The sequence below is a fragment of the Oenanthe melanoleuca genome, chromosome 3, assembly GCF_029582105.1.
Source record: "Oenanthe melanoleuca isolate GR-GAL-2019-014 chromosome 3, OMel1.0, whole genome shotgun sequence".
Classification (NCBI taxonomy): Eukaryota; Metazoa; Chordata; class Aves; order Passeriformes; family Muscicapidae; genus Oenanthe; species Oenanthe melanoleuca.
In genome coordinates this window covers 46,700,437-46,718,784 of record NC_079336.1, presented here as the reverse complement: position 1 = coordinate 46,718,784, position 18,348 = coordinate 46,700,437, and the positions used below count along the sequence as shown (strand labels likewise).

At 47.5% G+C, this 18,348-nt stretch overlaps 1 protein-coding gene across 1 annotated transcript in view; it reads right to left on the bottom strand.

Moving 5' to 3' along the window:
- Positions 1-9,892, bottom strand: part of SLC35F1 (solute carrier family 35 member F1) — a 220,878-nt gene extending 210,986 nt beyond the window's left edge. The window contains exon 1 of the mRNA XM_056488595.1: positions 9,525-9,892. Coding sequence (XP_056344570.1) covers positions 9,525-9,727 — 203 coding nt within the window. The 5' untranslated portion in view covers positions 9,728-9,892. The remainder of the gene's footprint in view (positions 1-9,524) is intronic.
- Positions 9,893-18,348: the final 8,456 nt, after the last annotated feature.

Sequence of the window (18,348 nt, the reverse complement as noted above, 5' to 3'; positions counted from 1 at the left end):
TAAAAAAAACACATTCTAAAGCATTTCATGTCTGTAGCAGCAGCAGCAGAAAGAGAAAAGGAAAGCAGCCACAGGAAAGAAACCCTTCGTTTAATTACAGCACTCAGCTTCAAGTAAGATGTTATTTCAGCAAGCAAATGGTCCAAATCAGGCTGCAGAAGCCACTGGAAATATAGAGCTGTTTAAATTCCATAAAATACCAGGGCTTAAAATAATCACAAGGTAATTAATTTAATTTTAATAAGTATTTTCTAGTGTTTGTCTCACCGTCATAGGGAAAAAAAACCAAAAAAAACAGAATAATATTACACCCTGGGAAAGCCACAGAGAGGCATCTGGGTAGACAAAGACTGAAATCTTGGTAAAAAACAGAAAGCATCAGACAGGGTACAGCTTATGCCTTACCCCTCCTTGGAGCATTTGGCCCCTACCTTTCAGTGACTCACTTCAGGCCTCCTCTTGAAGAGTTAGACATCTACCTCCTCTCTTCAAAAAAAAAAGGAGAGAGATTTCTGCCCACTTCTACCTTGCAGCCACCACTCTTACTCAGCCCAGCCAGCTCCCTCAAACTCCCCCTACCCCTGAAAAGCTCTGAGATAGCCACCTCAGGGCTACATTAAGGACCAGAACTTTAGTTATCAGGCTGGAGAGATCCAGGAGTGGAGCTGTGGAGCTCTCTTCTGCCTCGAAGAGTTGATTAAGAGGTATCAGAGCAGGAACAGATTCTGGCATCTCCCTCCCACAATGTCAATGGCTTCTTCTCTATTTCACTGAAGAGGGGGAAAGATTTACATGCCTCTTAACTCATATTCCATTTCCACCAACGGGAAAGCAGAAAAAGCCAACACCCATCAAAAAACACTTGCCAGATGAGAAAACTAATGAGAATAAATGTGGCACAGATAACAGCACTCTTTTAAAATCAGTGCAGCTGAATTACAGTGAAGCTTCTGGACACACACACAACAGCTCCTTTGACAAATGAACACCAAAGAGGACTGAGTAAACTAACAGCCATCACTATGAATGTTTCAAATTTTGTTTTCATTCCATTATCAGCTAATACTGGCTTACAGGTTGAAATTAACACTAAGGTTATGGTCTTGCTGTTGGACATAAATTACTTAATTTATCTGTATTAGAGATGCAGCTATCTGTTCCAAGCATAGGGTGCCTTTTTAAATGAATACCTTGAAGCCTGAAATGCCTTGGAAGATGAGCTGGGGGGGAGGCATCTTCTGGTTGTAAACTTTTAATTTTCAAAATTTCTCATGTTTTGCATTAGAACAAAACCATGACCTTTTGAGGTTCTTCATCCCAAGGGAACCTCACAGTACATGTGCTCACAGAAACCTTCAGGGATGCAGAAAAGCAGAGTTAAACATGGTCTCCTACATAAGAACTCCCATCACCAGATTAGCATGAAGTCATACTTGCTCTCCAACCAAAAAAATCTAGTTTGGACATAAGAAACCTTACTAAATATGCAGTCTCGAGAAAAAACAATTCTTCTTGATAAGATTTTGACTCATCTACATTTTCCCTTTGAAAAAAACAAGTTATAGCAAAAGAGAAGATTCACTATTCAGCTCTGAAGTTTCCACAGGTTAGACCTGTGGAGTGTGACCTGTCATATCACATGGGGAACAGGCAGTGTAAGGAAGCAAAGGTGACCAAAGAGAATCTGAAATTATGGACTGAAGTTAGTGTATCAGCTACAGAGGACTGGCTTAATAAGTGTCCCTGTTTTTTACTGTGGAGCCTGCATGGCATCATTTGTGGACAGACTTTCTGGTGAGATCAAGGGTCACCCACCACCTGTAGGAAATTATTTGGTCATCCTCGTGTGCCAAAAAGCTGGCCCACTCCTTGCAGATGCAGGGCACAGTGATGCTGTACAGATGAGCTCACCCAGAACAGCCAGGCTGTGGGGACACTCCCTCCTGCACTGAGGAAAAGGTGATGCATGGGAGTTAAACCTGCTACCTCAATCGTTTGGTGTCTCTCAGAAAAATGACTGAGAGTGAATATGTAGTGAAGAAACATTTGCTTAAATCACGAGAGAAACCAAGCTGGAGAAAGCTGAAAGATGAACTTCAAAACTTGAAGTGTTTTCAGTAAAAATCTCAGCTAGATGGATGACAGGCATAAATAAGCACAGACAGGTAGAGTAGGAAGTTCACAACATGAATCTCAGAAACACCAATACTTACACACTTTACAGTCATAGCAATTTATGAGTCCCCATACAGCTGTTCTTGCAACAGGTGATTTCAGCTGAGTTTGAGCTCAGCTCACAAGCGTTTGGGCATGAGACTTCTGTTGTTGTTGGGCTTGGGGGCTGATTTTTTTGTAACTTTTAATGTCAAGCTTCTTCAGCAACTTCTTTTTCCTAATCTTTCCTGGTAATTAGCCCTAATCAGTATTCAAGTGCTAATCTGTAAGGCTATCTGCTGACTTAAACGAAGGGAACACCTCACTAGAGCCCCAGTGTTTCCCTCTGCCTGCAGAAACAACCCCGATAAGGACAGAGACTCCAGCCATCCCCAAAGAGACAGAGCCACAAAGAGCCCTTCTGATCGCTGCTGGCATCTGGCCTTCCCCTCATTAGCACATTAAAGCTGCTCTGTCCATCCCATAAGAGCCACTCTGTCCATTCCTCCCGCTTTCTCTATTGAGCCATTTATGGTGCTGCTCCTTTGAAACCCCCCTAGTTCAAGAGGCAGTAACCCCTTTCCCAAAGCCCACAGCACAGCCAGTGTCAAAAATTCCCACTTACAGACAGGCACCCAGTAAGTAGAGGCATTTTGAATGTCATAGGTAGACAGAAGACACCCACATATTCTGCCTTGCCGAATTGCCCCTCCTAGGAAGAGTCTTTTCCCACTCAGTATGGGGACTGTTGTGTTTGGATTACAGTGCACTTACGATATCACATCACTGCAAACAATTCCTGCTGCAGAACAGGACCAGCAAGGCTTGTATCTCCTAAAGTGTAAATTCTCAGGAGCAAAAATAAGGCAAGAGGGACAAAGCTTCCCAATCCTGGCTTCTAAACCTGTTAGGAAATGACACTCAGACACTTTGAAAGCAAACTTGGACAGATTTCCAGTGCATACTACATCAAAATCATGGAAGCTTTTTATACTTTAGCTGATCTTAAATCAAAGCATTCTGAGTGTACTACGGCATGCCAATAACTGTGTTCACTGAAATAAGCTGTTTGGCGAAGAGAAAGAGCAGCTTTTTCTCCTGTTTTACAGGTATTTCTCTTATATGCCCTAATCATTTGGAACACATCTAATTTGCTTACAAATGGCGATCACAAATGAACTGATAAGGAAAAGAAAGAATGGACAATTTTTCATCACTTCATTTCTTTATCCTCTGCCAGGATGCTTTCCTACGGGCAGATATGACCTTCCCACTTCCTCAACCAAAAAAGAATAATACTAACAGGCACAAGAAAGCCAACCTAGTTGCTTTATCTATGCTGTGATCTCATTTTCTTTTACTTACTTCAGAACGGTATAACTATTTCTACCAAAAGGAGAACTGGGGCTCTCTGAATTGAGCTCGGGCTCATTTTTCTGCAGTCACTGTTATTCTGGGTGGACTTTGAGGAGCTATTTGTACTTTTTAAGAATAAAAATCCCAAAGGAAGCAAATTCTTGTGTTTTGAAAAAAAAAAAAAAAAAAAAAGAAAGCAACTGAAGGTCATGAATACTCTTTTTTTGGATTCAAAAATTATATCTTTGATCCTTGACTTGCTTTTCATTAAGGAAAAATGCCATAAATTATTTGGTTTGTTTGCCTCTCTGATCAGTTAACTGAAAGACGTTTTTGCTTTGGGGCAATGAAACATATCATCTCAATTTTATTATTATTCAGCTCCAAGTTCTTTTTGTACATAAAATCCTTATGTTTGATTTATTATGCAGGTGCATGTTATTAGGAAAAAAAAATTGGGCCTGTAACACACTAAAAATTCAAAAGTTTTACTTAGACTGAACACACACAGACAAGCTTTCTTTCAAAAAAATCTAAATTGTTTTTCTTCAGATAATTTTATTCAATACATCACTGCCTAATTTAATGAATTATACTTATTGGAAGCATTTTTTTTGCTTCCTTTTCCTAAGACAGAAATTAGACCATGCACTGGGTTTATGCATAAGGCTGAAATTTATTTGACAAAGTAAGTAACTGAGCAAAGAAGCAGAGAAAGTCACACTGCTCCACAGACAACTTTTGCAATTCACTGGTGCAGAGATTGTAACTACAAAGCTATTTAAAAGATGAGATGGGACTGAATGGCTGAAATAATTCTTATTGCATTTTCTGATCCAAGCTGAGTATGTCTCCAACATTCTGATATGATTTTTAGGAAACTCCTGATAAATACAAAGTGCCATTCAGCATCTGCCAGCAAGAAAATGCCCATGAAGACAACCTTGAACCAGCAAGATAAGGCACAGCAAGACTTTATAGCTCATATTCCTTAAGGAAGTACTAAAGGATAGAAGTGGGTAAACCCAGAAAAATGCATGTGCCATGCAGCTTAATAAAAAAGTCCTTGTCAAGGAAAGCAATACAAAAGCAGTGCCTTAGACATTTCTCTGGAGACCTGAGTTCATCCACATGGCTATGGTATTTTTTGTTTCCAGGAATAATCTCATTTACTTAGCTAAAATAACTCTGTCATAGTACCTAAAGGTATTAACTCATTTTGCTTGCAGAAACTTCATTTTCCCTCCCTGTCCTGCTGCCCAGGACTACAGAGATAATGCCCATGTATAAGCTGGTATCTCGCGTGTTGGCTTCCATTTAGAGACAATTTGCAAGAATCCCCCAAAGAGATTAGTTTGCAACCTGCTCCCCCTGTGTTTCAGCAATGTTTATTGTCTGTCCAGCTCCTCTCAAGAGCTGATAACCAGATTTCTCAATGTGAGATGGACCTGTAAATTAGTTCACAAGGTTTCAGGGGCCATGGGAGAATCTGCCGGGTGAGTCTCTGTTGTAATTCGGTAGATGAGGTATAAGAACTGAAATCAGGATACCCTGTAACCTCCTTCCTGCAAACCCCAGTTCATGTCTGCCTTTCCGGTCCTGTGACCTTCCCCTGTGCCCTTGTACCCACCGGGGGTCGGTATGCTGATCCTAGTCCCTCTGTGTCCTCATCCCATTGGCAGCTAGCCAAAAGCCACTCCCATTCTCTTCTCCTGAATACCTGGTTCGGAGAGAGACTCGCTCTCTTTCCGGCCATACCACCGCCCTGGAATAAACTGAGATTGAAAGAGCCTCTTTGTATCCTTCTCCATCCATGCTGCGATACTTTGTTTGATCTGAAGTAATTAGGAAAAAGACACAGTGTATCGCATCAAGTCTCTGCCCTACAGATCACCCAGGGAGTGCAAGAAAGGGAGACAAGCTGCCTCTTGTGCTGGAATACAGCTACATGGGGGAGCTGGGACCCACCAACAGGTACCTGAGTAGGTGCTGAGGTGGAGGCACAGAGAACCACAGAACTCCAAACCACATAATTTATTTTCTATCTTCCCACTAGAGGTGGGAGTCAATGAGGAGCAAGTGAGTCACTGCTTATTAAGTAGTCCTCTGCAAGCAGACAGAGTTTGTGGAGTCCAGTTTGGGGTTCACAGAAGTTTGGGGAAGCAAGCAATCAAGCAATCAAGCAGCCATCATTATTCTTGCTCTTCCCTGCAAGACAGCAGGGCACAGTCAGTCAGGGACCCCTGCTCAGCAAATGTCACAAGGAAGGTACCAGGCAGGGCCCTGCAGATGGGATTTATGGACCATGGGTGTGAGTCACAGGTCCAGGAGCATACTTGCAGCACAACATTTCCCCCTAATGCAACAGCAACTCAAAGCCATCCTCTCCCAACTCAGAAACATAGACTCATTAAGGTTGGAAAAGACCTCCAAGATCCTGGACCCATTAACCCAGCACTGGCAGGTCCACCATTAAACTGCACACCTAAGCACCACAACTACTTCAAGGATAACAGCGTTTGATCCTCTTGCACCAGGTCCTGTTCACCATCACTGGCAGCCCAGAATTTATGCACAAACTATTCCAGTAAATCCCATGCTGTGCTGAGCATCTCCAGTCCTTCATAATTCTAACCATTCACTTTTGCTTTTTAATTTCTTAGTGCTTTCTTGTTATGGACAACTTTTTCAGAGTGCAATGCATGCTCTGATGACTGAAAAAGACTTTTACAGGCAATCAGCTCTGCTTTCAGTGTGTTCTCTCAAATACCCTGCAGGGGTTGTTCCAGTATTTCTCTATTACCTTGGGATCTACTGAGTGAACAGAGAGGAGAGGTTGGAAGGTGAAGGTAAAATAAGCTTCCATAGTTTGTAAAACAATTTTAATTTGTTTTAATAATTTAATTTTAATTCCTGAATTGCCATGGAAGGCAATTCAGGAATCAGCAAGTGCCTGGGTAACCAAGCTCCTACAAAGAAAGTGAGAAAGAAACAATGGTCAGTTTCTGCCAGTGTCTGTGTCCTTTTTCCAGATGTCTTGTTTTCTCCTTGGCTACACCAGAATCTGTCCCCTCCCTGGGCACAGACTTCTTAGCAGGGTTTCTTGTGACAGGACAAGGGTTTTAAATTAAAAGATTAGATATAAGGAAGAAAATTTTTATGATGAGGTTGGTGAAACTCTGAAAGAGGTTGCCCAGAAATGTGGTGGATGCCTCATCTCTGGGAACAATCAGGGTCAGGTTGGATGTGATTCTGAACAGCCTGATCTAGTTGAAGATGTTCCTGCTGATGGCAGCAGGGATTGGATTAGGTGACCTTTAAAGGTCTCTTCCAACCCAAACCATTCTATGATTCTACCAGCCATAAACAGGTTTCTGGGAGCTGTTGTCAACCTTTTTATTTTGATGTCTGCCTGAAGATCCCCTACTTTGTGTAGCAGGAAACAGAAGCACAATGAATTAGTCAGGAACCTTCCACTAATGGGTCTCAAGCAAGTGTTGCACACAAAGAATAGAGAGCACAGAGAAAGTGTTACCCTTTTCCGGGAGAAAAACAATTGGAAAAGCCAATGTTTGGTTTGTTGGGGTCTCCTACTTATTTAGGGATGTGGCATACATATTTCTTTCTCTCCCACATGTACTTGCAGGCTATTGTTTCCATAGAGGATGAAAATATAAACATTGTGTCATTTCATTTGTCATTTCATTTCACTGTATCAACAGAAATGCTGACGAAAGCTGTGATATTACATGGAGAGATCAGTTCCCACATCGAGTTGAAAGAAACTTAAGGAAAGCTAACTTTTGAAAAATTTCCATTGATACATAATGTGGGACTGGCTAAGAATTAAAGCATCTTAGGAACGGGTCTTCTCCTTCCCCATAAACCACATAAATTTGGAAAAATTTTACTCTTATTTCATGTTTGAGGAGGGGATAAGAACACATCATGAAAAAGTGGCTGATTCCCCTGTTTCTTAGGCTGCTCTTCTGGGCTATGGGACATGTTGTTTCTAGGTTCAAGTTTATGAATAAGAACAGATTTGAACTTTGGTCACCAGAGCAAATTTCTACCCTTCCCTACCACTTTAAAAAACCAAAACAAACAAACAAACAAAAACACAAAAACCACCAAAAAACACAAATTCAAAACCAACAAAAACAACAAAACAACAAAACAACCCCCACACACACACCACAACCTAGGTATTCTCATACAATCATATATAAAGAACAACAAATACTGATTTTACATTTTATCTACCGCTCAGTCATATACATTCATAAGCATGGTAACTGTTTAAACTGTATGAATTAATGCAACACCTCCTGGCCATGAAGACTGTGGTGAATTTGATGACTCCCCAGAGGTCATTATTACCACCCTTGCACAGGAGAGCCTATTGCTTTTGTATCTAATCTCTTCACCACACCTTCATATTCCTCTTGGAGCCCCTGGGAAAACATCTTTTCTCTAGCGTCTTGTTTCAGGACAGACACACACCTCAGGATGACCAAGCAGAAGGAGGGCGGGATCTTACAAGCACAGGATGCTTAAAATGACACGGACTGTCGGGCTGAGGAATTGAGTCAATCTCACAATACGGAGAGTTGCAAAATGCATGTGTACAAGAAAATGTGTAACTGAGCTGAAGCAGCTTTTACTTGTTTCAACTTCTTTTCAATCCTTGTCATGCTCAAATAACAAAAGATAAATATTTCCACTGTCACTGAAGCTTTGGGGAATCCTCCTGGAATGGTAACAGTTAATTAACTGCGTGTAATAGGGATGTTCTGAGACCAAATAGCTTCACGTATTTTTAACAATGTAACACGTGTAGGAATTGTAATTTTTTAATATTTAAAACCTTTGTCTTTAAACCGAATACACCCATTTAGAATAGCTGGCTTCAGTAGCTCGTCCATCTTACATGAATCTGGAACTAAAGCTGGGACAATGAGGCCAAGGCTGGTACGCACCATCCCATTGCTGCAACTGCTCTGTTTAGCACGTAAGAGTCATTAGGCAGAAGTGATGGCTCCAGCTGGCTTTTCAGACAGGAGCTCCTTCTGGAGAAGAGCAACCAGTTATGCACTGGATGGACTCTGTTTTGTAGTGAAACCCTCTGCCCTAATCAAATGCAGTGGAAAACAAACAACCGGCAGAGAGGGGAGCGTAAAGGATTAACTAAGATGGTTCCAGCGTTTTCTTGTGCCTTCGGTGAAACAATTTACTCCGAGTGCCCTGCAGTTTTCCCATCTTGGCGCGGAGCACTCTGAGCCGCACGCAGGGGCGACCCGAGGGGCTCGCCTCTCGCCAGCGGCCCCAGCTGCAGCCGCGGTGCACGCCAGCTGCTCGGAACCGGGCGAAGATCCCACAGGAGCCTCCCGGCACCCCGGGGCATCGGGCCGCGCCCGGCCGCTGCTGGCGGACCCGGCCCACGGCCGCCCCTTCCCCGCCGCCCCCTCAACTTCCCCGGCGGCCCCGCCACCGGCCGGGCTGCGGCAGCGGGGATGTCTGCTCTCTCCTCCCGAGCCCCGAGCCCCGGGACGGGCCAGCAAAGCCGGAGCCGCGGGAGGCGCGGGGCTCCGCTGCGGAGGCTGTGCGATCGGCAGGTGCGATCGGCACCGGCAGCGGCACCGGCAGCGGCACCGGCAGCGGCACCGGCAGCGGCGGGGAGGGCGCGGGCTGGCGGTCACGCCGCCGCCTCGGAGGCAACAATGGGCCGGGGGAGGCTCCGCGCCCTGCCCGCCCGGGGCTTCTGTGGGGAAGGGCGCTGACAGCCCAGCCCATCCCAGCCCGGCCAAGCCGAGCCGAGCCGAGCCGAGCCGAGCCGAGCCGAGCCGAGCCGAGCCAGCCGCCCCGCTGGCGCTTTCGTGCCCCGCCGCTCACACCCCTCCAAGCGGGCCGGCCCGGGCCGGGCCCCTCCGACGGCGGCCCCCGGGACCTGCGCGCCCCAGGGCGAGCGGCACCGTGCCGTGCAGCCAGAGCCCCGCTCCATCCCCTGGCCTCACCTGTTCAGCACTTTCCTGATCCTCTGGCGCACGCTGGAGGAGGGCGCGGAGATGCCGCTCCTGCCGCCGCCGCTGCCGCCCTCCGCCGGCAGGTTCTCGATGGTGGCCACGACATGGCTGGGCTGCGGCGGGTGGTGCGGCGGCGGCGGCGGCTGCGGCGGCGGGGGGTGGCGGTGGTGGCGGTGGCGCTCGGGGGAGAGCATCGCGGCGGGGCTGCGCCTCAGCGGAGAGCGGGGCGCATCCCGGCGGGAGGGCGGCGGGCGCTGCTGCCGCCGGCGCTGGCTCCCTCGGCTTCCGGGCAGCGCCAGACCCTCGCCCGCTCCTCCCTCACTGGGCTGCCATGCAGCGAGGGGCGGGATGCTGCCGCCGCCGCCAGCGAGTGCCGCTCACGGCCGACGAAGTGGCAGCAGTTTGGCGACCCTCCTCCTCCTCCTCCCACACCCCCCGCGCCCAGCCGGTGCCTCCCCCCGGCGGAGCTGTCGCTGCTGCGCCGCCTCGATCCCCTTTGTTCCCGCTCGCCGCCTCCCCGCGCTCCGCTGGCGCGACGCTGCTGCCGCGGCACGGCCCGGCCCGGCGCGGAGCCCTCGGAGCCCCCGGGAGTCCCTCGGAGCCCGGCGTGGCGGCGGAGCCCGGCGATCCGCGGAGCCGCCGGCCGAGCGCGGCCGGGACCGCCAGGGGGAGCCCGCGGCGGCGGCAGCGCCCGCGGGGCAGCGCGGCCGGGGGGGACCGGGGCAGCGCGGCTGGGGTCGGTCCCGCGGGGCCAACACACCGGGAGGGACCGGGGCAGCGCGGCTGGGGTCGGTCCCACAGGACCGACACGCCGGGAGGGACCGGGGCAGCGCGGCTGGGATCGGTCCCGGGGGACCAACACACCGGGAGGGACCAGGGCAGCGCGGCTGGGGTCGGTCCCACAGGACCGACACACCGGGAGGGACCGGGGCAGCGCGGCCGGGGTCGGTCCCACAGGACCGACACGCCGGGAGGGACCGGGGCAGCGCGGCTGGGATCGGTCCCGCCGGGCCAACACACCGGGAGGGAACCGGGGCAGTGCGGCTGGGGTCGGTCCCACAGGGCCAACACACCGGGAGGGAACCGGGGCAGCGCGGCCGGGGTTGGTCCCGCAGGGCCAACACACCGGGAGGGACCGGGGCAGCGCGGCTGGGGTCGGTCCCGCAGGGCCAACACACCGGGAGGGACCGGGGCAGCGCGGCTGGGGTCGGTCCCGGGGGACCAACACACCGGGAGGGACCGGGGCAGCGCGGCTGGGATCGGTCCCACAGGACCGACACACCGGGAGGGACCGGGGCAGCGCGGCCGGGATCGGTCCCGCGGGGCCAACACACCGGGAGGGAACCGGGGCAGCGCGGCTGGGGTCGGTCCCACGGGGCAGCGCGGCCGGGAGGGACCGGGGCAGCGCGGCTGGGGTCGGTCCCACAGGACCAACACACCGGGAGGGAACCGGGGCAGCGCGGCTGGGGTCGGTCCCGCGGGGTCCCGCCCGCCCCGGCCTCCAGCTGAGCTCCGCTCTGCAGGCCCCCGAAGTTTGCCCCATTGCTCGTCGGTTTTCTTCGGGGTGCTTAGTTGTCTTTTTGGGGTGGGTTTTTTTGGGGTGTTAAGTTGTCTCTTTGGGTTGAGGACGCTCACAGCTGGGCGGCGCGGCACTTCCTCGGCTGGCCGGTGCTGTGTGAGCACCCGGGAGTTGCCGTACGCTTGTCTTCTGAAACGCGGCACAGCCGGTGTCGTCTTCAGCCAGCTGGGAAAAGTGTAAAGGAAAAAAATCGCCTCTGAACAACGCCCTGGCTCTTACACCGCCTGAGGCACCTGAGGGACTGAGGGAGGCATGGCAGTCGCTGGGAAGTTCAGAGCTCCATACATTTTTCATGGAGACAGTGCACTTGAAGTTCATGCCTGGGCTAAGCTTGTTAAAGTGTTGTGCTTCTCTCTTTCAAATACTGGGAGGCTCCCCAAAGAGAAATTGAATGAACGTGGGTTCAATATTTCTTACTCTAAAGATAAGGATATTTTGCTTCAAAAATTGGATTAGGCTCAGAGGAGGTGTCTTTTTAACCACATCTCTCTGAAACATATTACATTATAATTTTCCTAAGTCCTTTAAGTGACATACATTTGAAATTTCACCTTCTTCGTTCGGTTGTTCCCCTCTACTTATTTTTTGTCAAAGATTCTTTCCCTCTATTTCTGTTTGTGTGGACCTTACACAAAGCTGTGAAGATGAAATGAACATTCATGATAAGCAGGGAAATGCGGTTGCAAAGCCATGCACTGTCCCCCAGGGAAATCAGATAGATGTGATACTCAAAATTATATTTGCCTTTATATTTATTTTTTTTAATTTTTAGGTTTCAGGACTGTAATGTCTGTTTATAGGAACTCTTCCTTTTGCCAATATCGATGTTTAATATGCCGGTTTACTGTGAGTACCTCAGCAGCCTCCCTCTAACAGGTCTTCAGATGAGATCCGGTGGAGCATGTTGCTTTACCAGAAGAATGCTTTTGAAGATGGGGCTCGCTCACTCGAAATCCTGTAAAGTTCATTCTCTGTTCCGGGCAAACAGCCAGCTGTTTTTAGCGCGAGCCGAACCTCAGTTGAATCGGATTATGCTACTAAGAGATTCTCCTGTCTCCTATTCCCCCCATGGCAACCACATGTTTCCATAAGTGGAGAGAAGATGAGGTTCATTGTCCCTTGGAGGGGCAGGGGCAGGGGCTCGGGCGGTGCGGAGTTATCTGCGGGGCTGGCAGCCCGTGCTGAGAGCCGGCACCGCCCGGTGCAGCTGCAGCATCTCCCAGCTCGCACGCTCATCTGCGTCCTGCGCACCTCGCACCTCTTTGTTAATGCTTCCATGCCCTTTGTTAAACAGGCTGTTTCTTCACACTGCGGCTGATGAGAGTTCTGGAAGCACTCACTGTGACGGTGGGAGAGGGCTCGGGTCAGAGTTGTGTTCGCTTCTGGGCACTCAGTGGCCATTTCAGACTAACCCGACAGCTGAACGGGTCAGAACAACAGTGTTTGTGTAACTTTATTCCCGCTGATTAAACCAAATGAATGCATACCTGAAGTTCAATTTGGGATCTGCCCATAAACGGGGGGAGCTGTAAGGGAGGTCCTGTTCTCAGGGCAGCCTCTTATTTGGCAATGCAGAGAAAAACTGTGGGCTGTGCAGACAGCCCTGCTGCCATTGTGACAAATGGATTTCTTGCACATGCAGGTCCGTCATAAATACGATGCCAAACTTTTGCTGTGTCCAATGAAATTGTTTCCAATTACTTTTCACTTCGTCTCACTACCACACCACACACACAGCATTACACCATCCCATAGCTTCATGCTTGTAATATTGCAGCTTAACCATGCAGTGTGTTTTCCATGGTCAGACAAAAGTACTGGGAGGAGCAATTATATAGGGTGCATTCTGTTTAGTAATATCAGCAGTGGACTTCATCATACAATCAGTAGGTACTGATTGAGAGCAGCATTTTTTAACATATTAATTATTGCTCAAGATGCTATTCCTGTGGCTCAGTATCTCTCAGTCCTAGCGCTCCTGGCCTGATTTCAAACAAAGTGCTAAGGATGCTCTGTTCCCTTGTAACTGTTACTTCCCATGTTGACAGTGCAACTGTGGCACGTTGGCATTTTCATTTATATAATACCCAGCTGGAGTACTTTTACCAGAACATAAGCATAGAATCCCCATAATTGTGAAAATGTATTTTTTGCAAAGCATTTCACCCCCCAGGTGAACATGCTACAGGTTAGTCTGATGACTCATTTTTGTCGTTTACCCTGAAGAAGCAATTTACCTTTTACCATTGAATCTGGTTTCACATGTAGGTTTTCCAATATTGGCACATGAGCTTAAACTCAGACTCACAAAGACACTGAACTGTCTCAGCCTTTTTGTTCTCCAACAGTCTCCATGAATAAAAGGAAAAAACTCTCCATGGCCACCAGCGTTCACAGGGGATCAAGTCCTTTTAACTTTTGAGTTTCTGTCAATAAATGTGTACAAATATTTTTGCTATTATTGTTATAACAGCAACCTCAGTGACTGCCTAACACACTGCCCAGGGGCCTGGCCTAAGCCTAAATCCTCGTGCCTGAAGCACAATCCTTAAACCAGATAGGGAATCCTCTCCTGGGGCTCTGATCTCGCAGCTGTGCTTTGATCCCGCTTGAGACCTGGAAGGACTTGTGGCAGGACCAGAGGTTAACCAGTAACTAGAGGGACAATACAGCACCAGTAAAACTTGTAAGGAGGGCAGCAGAGCTAATACAGAAGGAATTTTTTTAAAGGCATGTCCCTATACCTCCAAGTAGGTTGAACAACCTCCCTGGGTGTGAGGACTTGGGCTCTCACCTCAGATTAGCCAAATTTTAAAGATTTTAAACTCAGTATTTCCTTTTCCAGCTGAGTCTCCTGGAATTGCTGAAGTTGCTTTTTCTCTTGGCATCCCTTGGTTCCCAGCTCCAAGAAAAGAATCCCAAATTTCAGTGGTTACATTTCTGTTACAGCTCTGGGTGTTGCACTCTCAAGGCTTTTTGTCTCGTGGGGATTCAGTCAGACAAACCAGACTCTTCTGTCACGTTTTTTCAAGGACAGGAAAACTGAGATACTGAAGCAGCTCTAGCCAAGACAGGACATGCACTGTCATTTCTCAGTCAACCACCATGGATGCCAAGAAGAATCATGATCTCTTTCTCATCCCTCTGAATGACTATTATATATTTCCTGTTTGATTTATATCAAATACATAAATTTTACATTGATGCATACATTTTAATATTTGATATAACATTTTGTTTGTCTTAAACCCTTTTATTTTATTAAAACATTGCCTGGTTATGACTAAGAAATCAAATATTACTTTTTTTTTTTTTTTTCTTTATCTCTGGAATGAAATAGTTGCAGCTGGAAGGAATGAGATCTTTCATTAACACACTCTACTGCAACACCAGATGGAATCAACATTAGCTCAGAGCTGCAATTCATCCCACTTATTCCTACATGGTGCTCCAGAGAGGGTTTAGTCATATTTCTGGTGAGTTTGGGTTGAGCACCACCCTGAAGTTGTACTGCTTCTATCTAGCTTACTTGAAAGAAACCCAGGTATCTCTAGAGGCAGAGCTGCATTGGGAAATGGTGACAGCCTTTTTTATGGTGCTTTTGGGGGGCAAGCAACAGCCACAGAGGCAAAGTGTTGGTGTGCATAACAGTCCTTTGCTGAAAATCCTTCTCAGCCTCTTCTTGGGCAAAGTTAATTAGGAAAATCCAAATACTCCAACCACCTCTCAACACACATGAGAAAGATTCACAGAAGTGACAAGTTTCCAATGTGGGAGGTTGACTATGAAAATAAAAAGGAAGGATAGAGCACAGCAGCACAATCTCCATGTTGTTCCTCAGCCTCCATGCACCTCTGTCCCATTTTGGCACCATTATTAGAGATAGTCATGGCCTCACAAGACAACTTGTTATGAGATGGGAAGTCATCAGTCATAACTCATGAGTGCAGTGTGTGTATTCATACATGTTAGTAGATGAACATCTACTACAGGGAAAAGCAATAGCTGTGGGGAATATCAGCACACAGCTCACGTACAGTTCCCAGCCAAGAACCCTGCATCTCATGAAACGAGAGGAGAGGAGCATGGAGGCACAGACAGAGCTGCTCTCCCCACTGGTTCTCACTTCCTTGCCTTGCATGCAATGTGAGACACCCCACCTGCACCATAGAGACAGAGAGGAAGGTTGTGGGTGGCAATGTCTATTATTCACATCCATCATAAAAATACTTTATATTTTTCATTAGCTGCAGGAGGGAATATAACAACTGACTAATAATTTTCGTTCTTGTAGGGGAATATTCACACGCACGCACAGAGACAGGGAGAATTGCATGGCAATGCCTTTGGAGCCCGAGACCAAGCAGCTGCATCCATATAAAGAAGATAGATTATACAATACACAAAAGGTAAAATTAAATAGAATTTATTCATTTCCATCACCTTGGGTGAGCAGCAAAGGCACAATAAAAAGTACAATAAATAATCTGTGAATGCCTGAGCTTACAATAGTACAAGATTCAAAAGCATTTCAGAGGCAGAACATCTGGAATAGCTCAGTTTCTCTGGAGGAGAGTGGGGAGAGCTCCTGCCTCACATGTGATTGCCTCTTCTTTGAGATTTCCTTGCTTCACTGCTGCAGCAATCATTTCAGCACTTTGTCACAGCCGTGCAATCACTGGCAGCTTTTTGACAGTTGCAGACGTTTACCTACTTGTCCTCTTCCTAATTTGCATAAAGATAAATGAATCCTGCAGAGATTAATTAAGAACAGTATTAACTTTCCTGCTTTGCTTGTAACACAGGTCACTCACAGACTCAAAACCTCAGACTGGAAAGAGAGCTGAATCTGGAAAGCAGCAGCTCATCAGCTCATCAGCCCAGGAAGCTGCGGGGAGGCAGACTGCTATTTCCCTTGCTGATATTCAGTACTGAAAAAGCAAGCTGGAAGAAGTCCCTAACCTAATAGCAAAAGAGAAATGGACTTATAAGAAATCATGTGTTCCTGGTTTTGTGCAGCTCACAGTAAGCATTTTCAATCTACTTGTTCTTTTTAATAAAACCACATTAAAATTACTTTTGTTTTATTGTGTGATTCCTGTCCTTCCTCATTGCATTAGCAAATGTTAGCCTACAGCATGCTCTGACTTAAGTGTCTCTACTCGTCCAGAAAGAACAAGTTTTTAAAATAATCCTGTTCTTCTATGGGAAAACAACAACATTTTTTGATCTGTTTCTGTTCAGCAATCAGAAAATGTGATACACAGATGAGAAAAATCAAACCAATTCCTTTTGATTTTGAGGAAGCTAGTCTTGGAAAATCCATTTCAGGAGAAATATGACATTTTGATATTGCTTTATTTCCTTACTTACCTGTACTTTATAGAAAACTCCTTAATCCTGTAGAATCTTCTTTGCCTGGGGCATCTGGGGAGCAGGTTGGAGGCATGCTTTGACACACAACTTGGGAAACATTTTTGGAAATTACACACCTCACAGCAGAAGTGGTTTATTAGCCCATTTGCAAGCCAGATAATTAACAGTCTGTCAAGGAGAGGCCTGGGCTTGCAAGAATGAAGTTGCCATTGGACTGAGAGGCATTTCACTGCCCTGGTTTCAGCACACCATCTCCACAGAGCAGCAGCTCAGTGGAATGTAGGGGCCTGTGATGTACATGAGATCATCTAAGGTGACCCAAGGTCCTCCTGGCCACGGCCTCTCTGGGTAAGCAATGTCCAAACAGCACTCAAGGTGAGAGGTGAGGGACACAGAATGACAGAATTATTTCAGTCAGAAAGGACCTTGAAGATCACCAAGTCCAGCCATTAACTCAGCACTGCCAAGGCCACCACCAAACCATGGCCTCAAGCACCACATGAACATGTTTTATAAAGGCCTCCAGGGCTGGTAACTCAACCATTTCCCTAGGCAACCTCTTTCAGTGTTGAACAACCCTTTCAGTGATGAAATCCTATTTAATATCCAATCTAAATCACACCTGGTGCAACTTGTCCTGTCAGCCTGCTGCTTATTATGTGCGAGAAGAGACCAACCCCCAGCTTGCTGCCACCTCCTTTCAGGCAGCTATGGACAGCAATACCCTCCTGAAGCTCCTCTTGTCCAGGCTAAACACCCCCAGCTCCCTTGGTTGTCCCTTGTTCTCCAGACCCTTCACCAGCTCCACTCTCTTTCTCTGGCCATGCTCCAGCACCTCCATGTCTCTCTGTTTTAGTGAGGGGCCCAGAACTGAACACAGGATTCAAGGTGTGGCCTCACCAGTGATGGGTACAGGGGGGCAGGCACTGGTCCTGCTGACCACCCTGTTTCTGATACAGGCCAGGACTGCCAGATTCCAGGGCAAAGTGACACAGCAGTTTTGCTGGACAGGAATTCCATTTGGAAAAAGGATTTCAACACTTAAATCACCTCAGGAGAAAAATGAGAGTTCATTTTGTAAGGGACAGAAGCCATTAGATGGACTATGGAGAAATTAAAGGGGCTTCCCAAACACTAAATGTGTTAACCTCTAGAGAAAACCAGCCATACATATTGTATGCCTTAGTGGTATTGTAATACATCTCATTGACAGACTTTTGTCCTAGTTAATAACACCAGAGGCCTCTGGGTTTCCAGTTATTGCTGTCATATCTTCCACAGGGAAACAAAATGGTAGGGCTGAAACCTAAATTAAACCCTCTGGAGATGGAAGCACGGTCCCAGGCAGTGCAGCCCCAGCCCTGACCCAGGGCAGGAGCTGTGTGGTGCTCCCTCCTCCCCCAGGGCCATGGGGAGATGGGTGGTCCAGCTGAGGACAGGCTGCAGAAAACAGGAGCAGAAGGGCTGTGCTTTCAAGCAGTGCTCATGACAGTGGTGCAGGTTTGGCTTTTCTCTCTTCATTTCAGCTGCACACACTGGCCATTTGAAATGGTACTGCTGTGGCCACAGCTGTGTCTTTGCTGGCAGTGCTTCCCCTTCACCATCTAGTCAAACTTCTCATGTCTTCTCTCTCTGGCCTTGTGTGCATCTAGTCCCACCTGCCTCACCTCCCCTGCACAGTCCCACCTTCTCAGAGTTTATCCAAAATCTGTGGCAGGACAGCACAGCAACACTTTAGTTAATGCTACAGGGGAGGAGAACGACTGACCTTTGCACTGCCTTTCCTCCTTTCTATCCTTTCTAACTTCCTGAGACTTCCTAGACTGTCAGAATCCTGGTTACACTTTGAGGCTGCCCTAG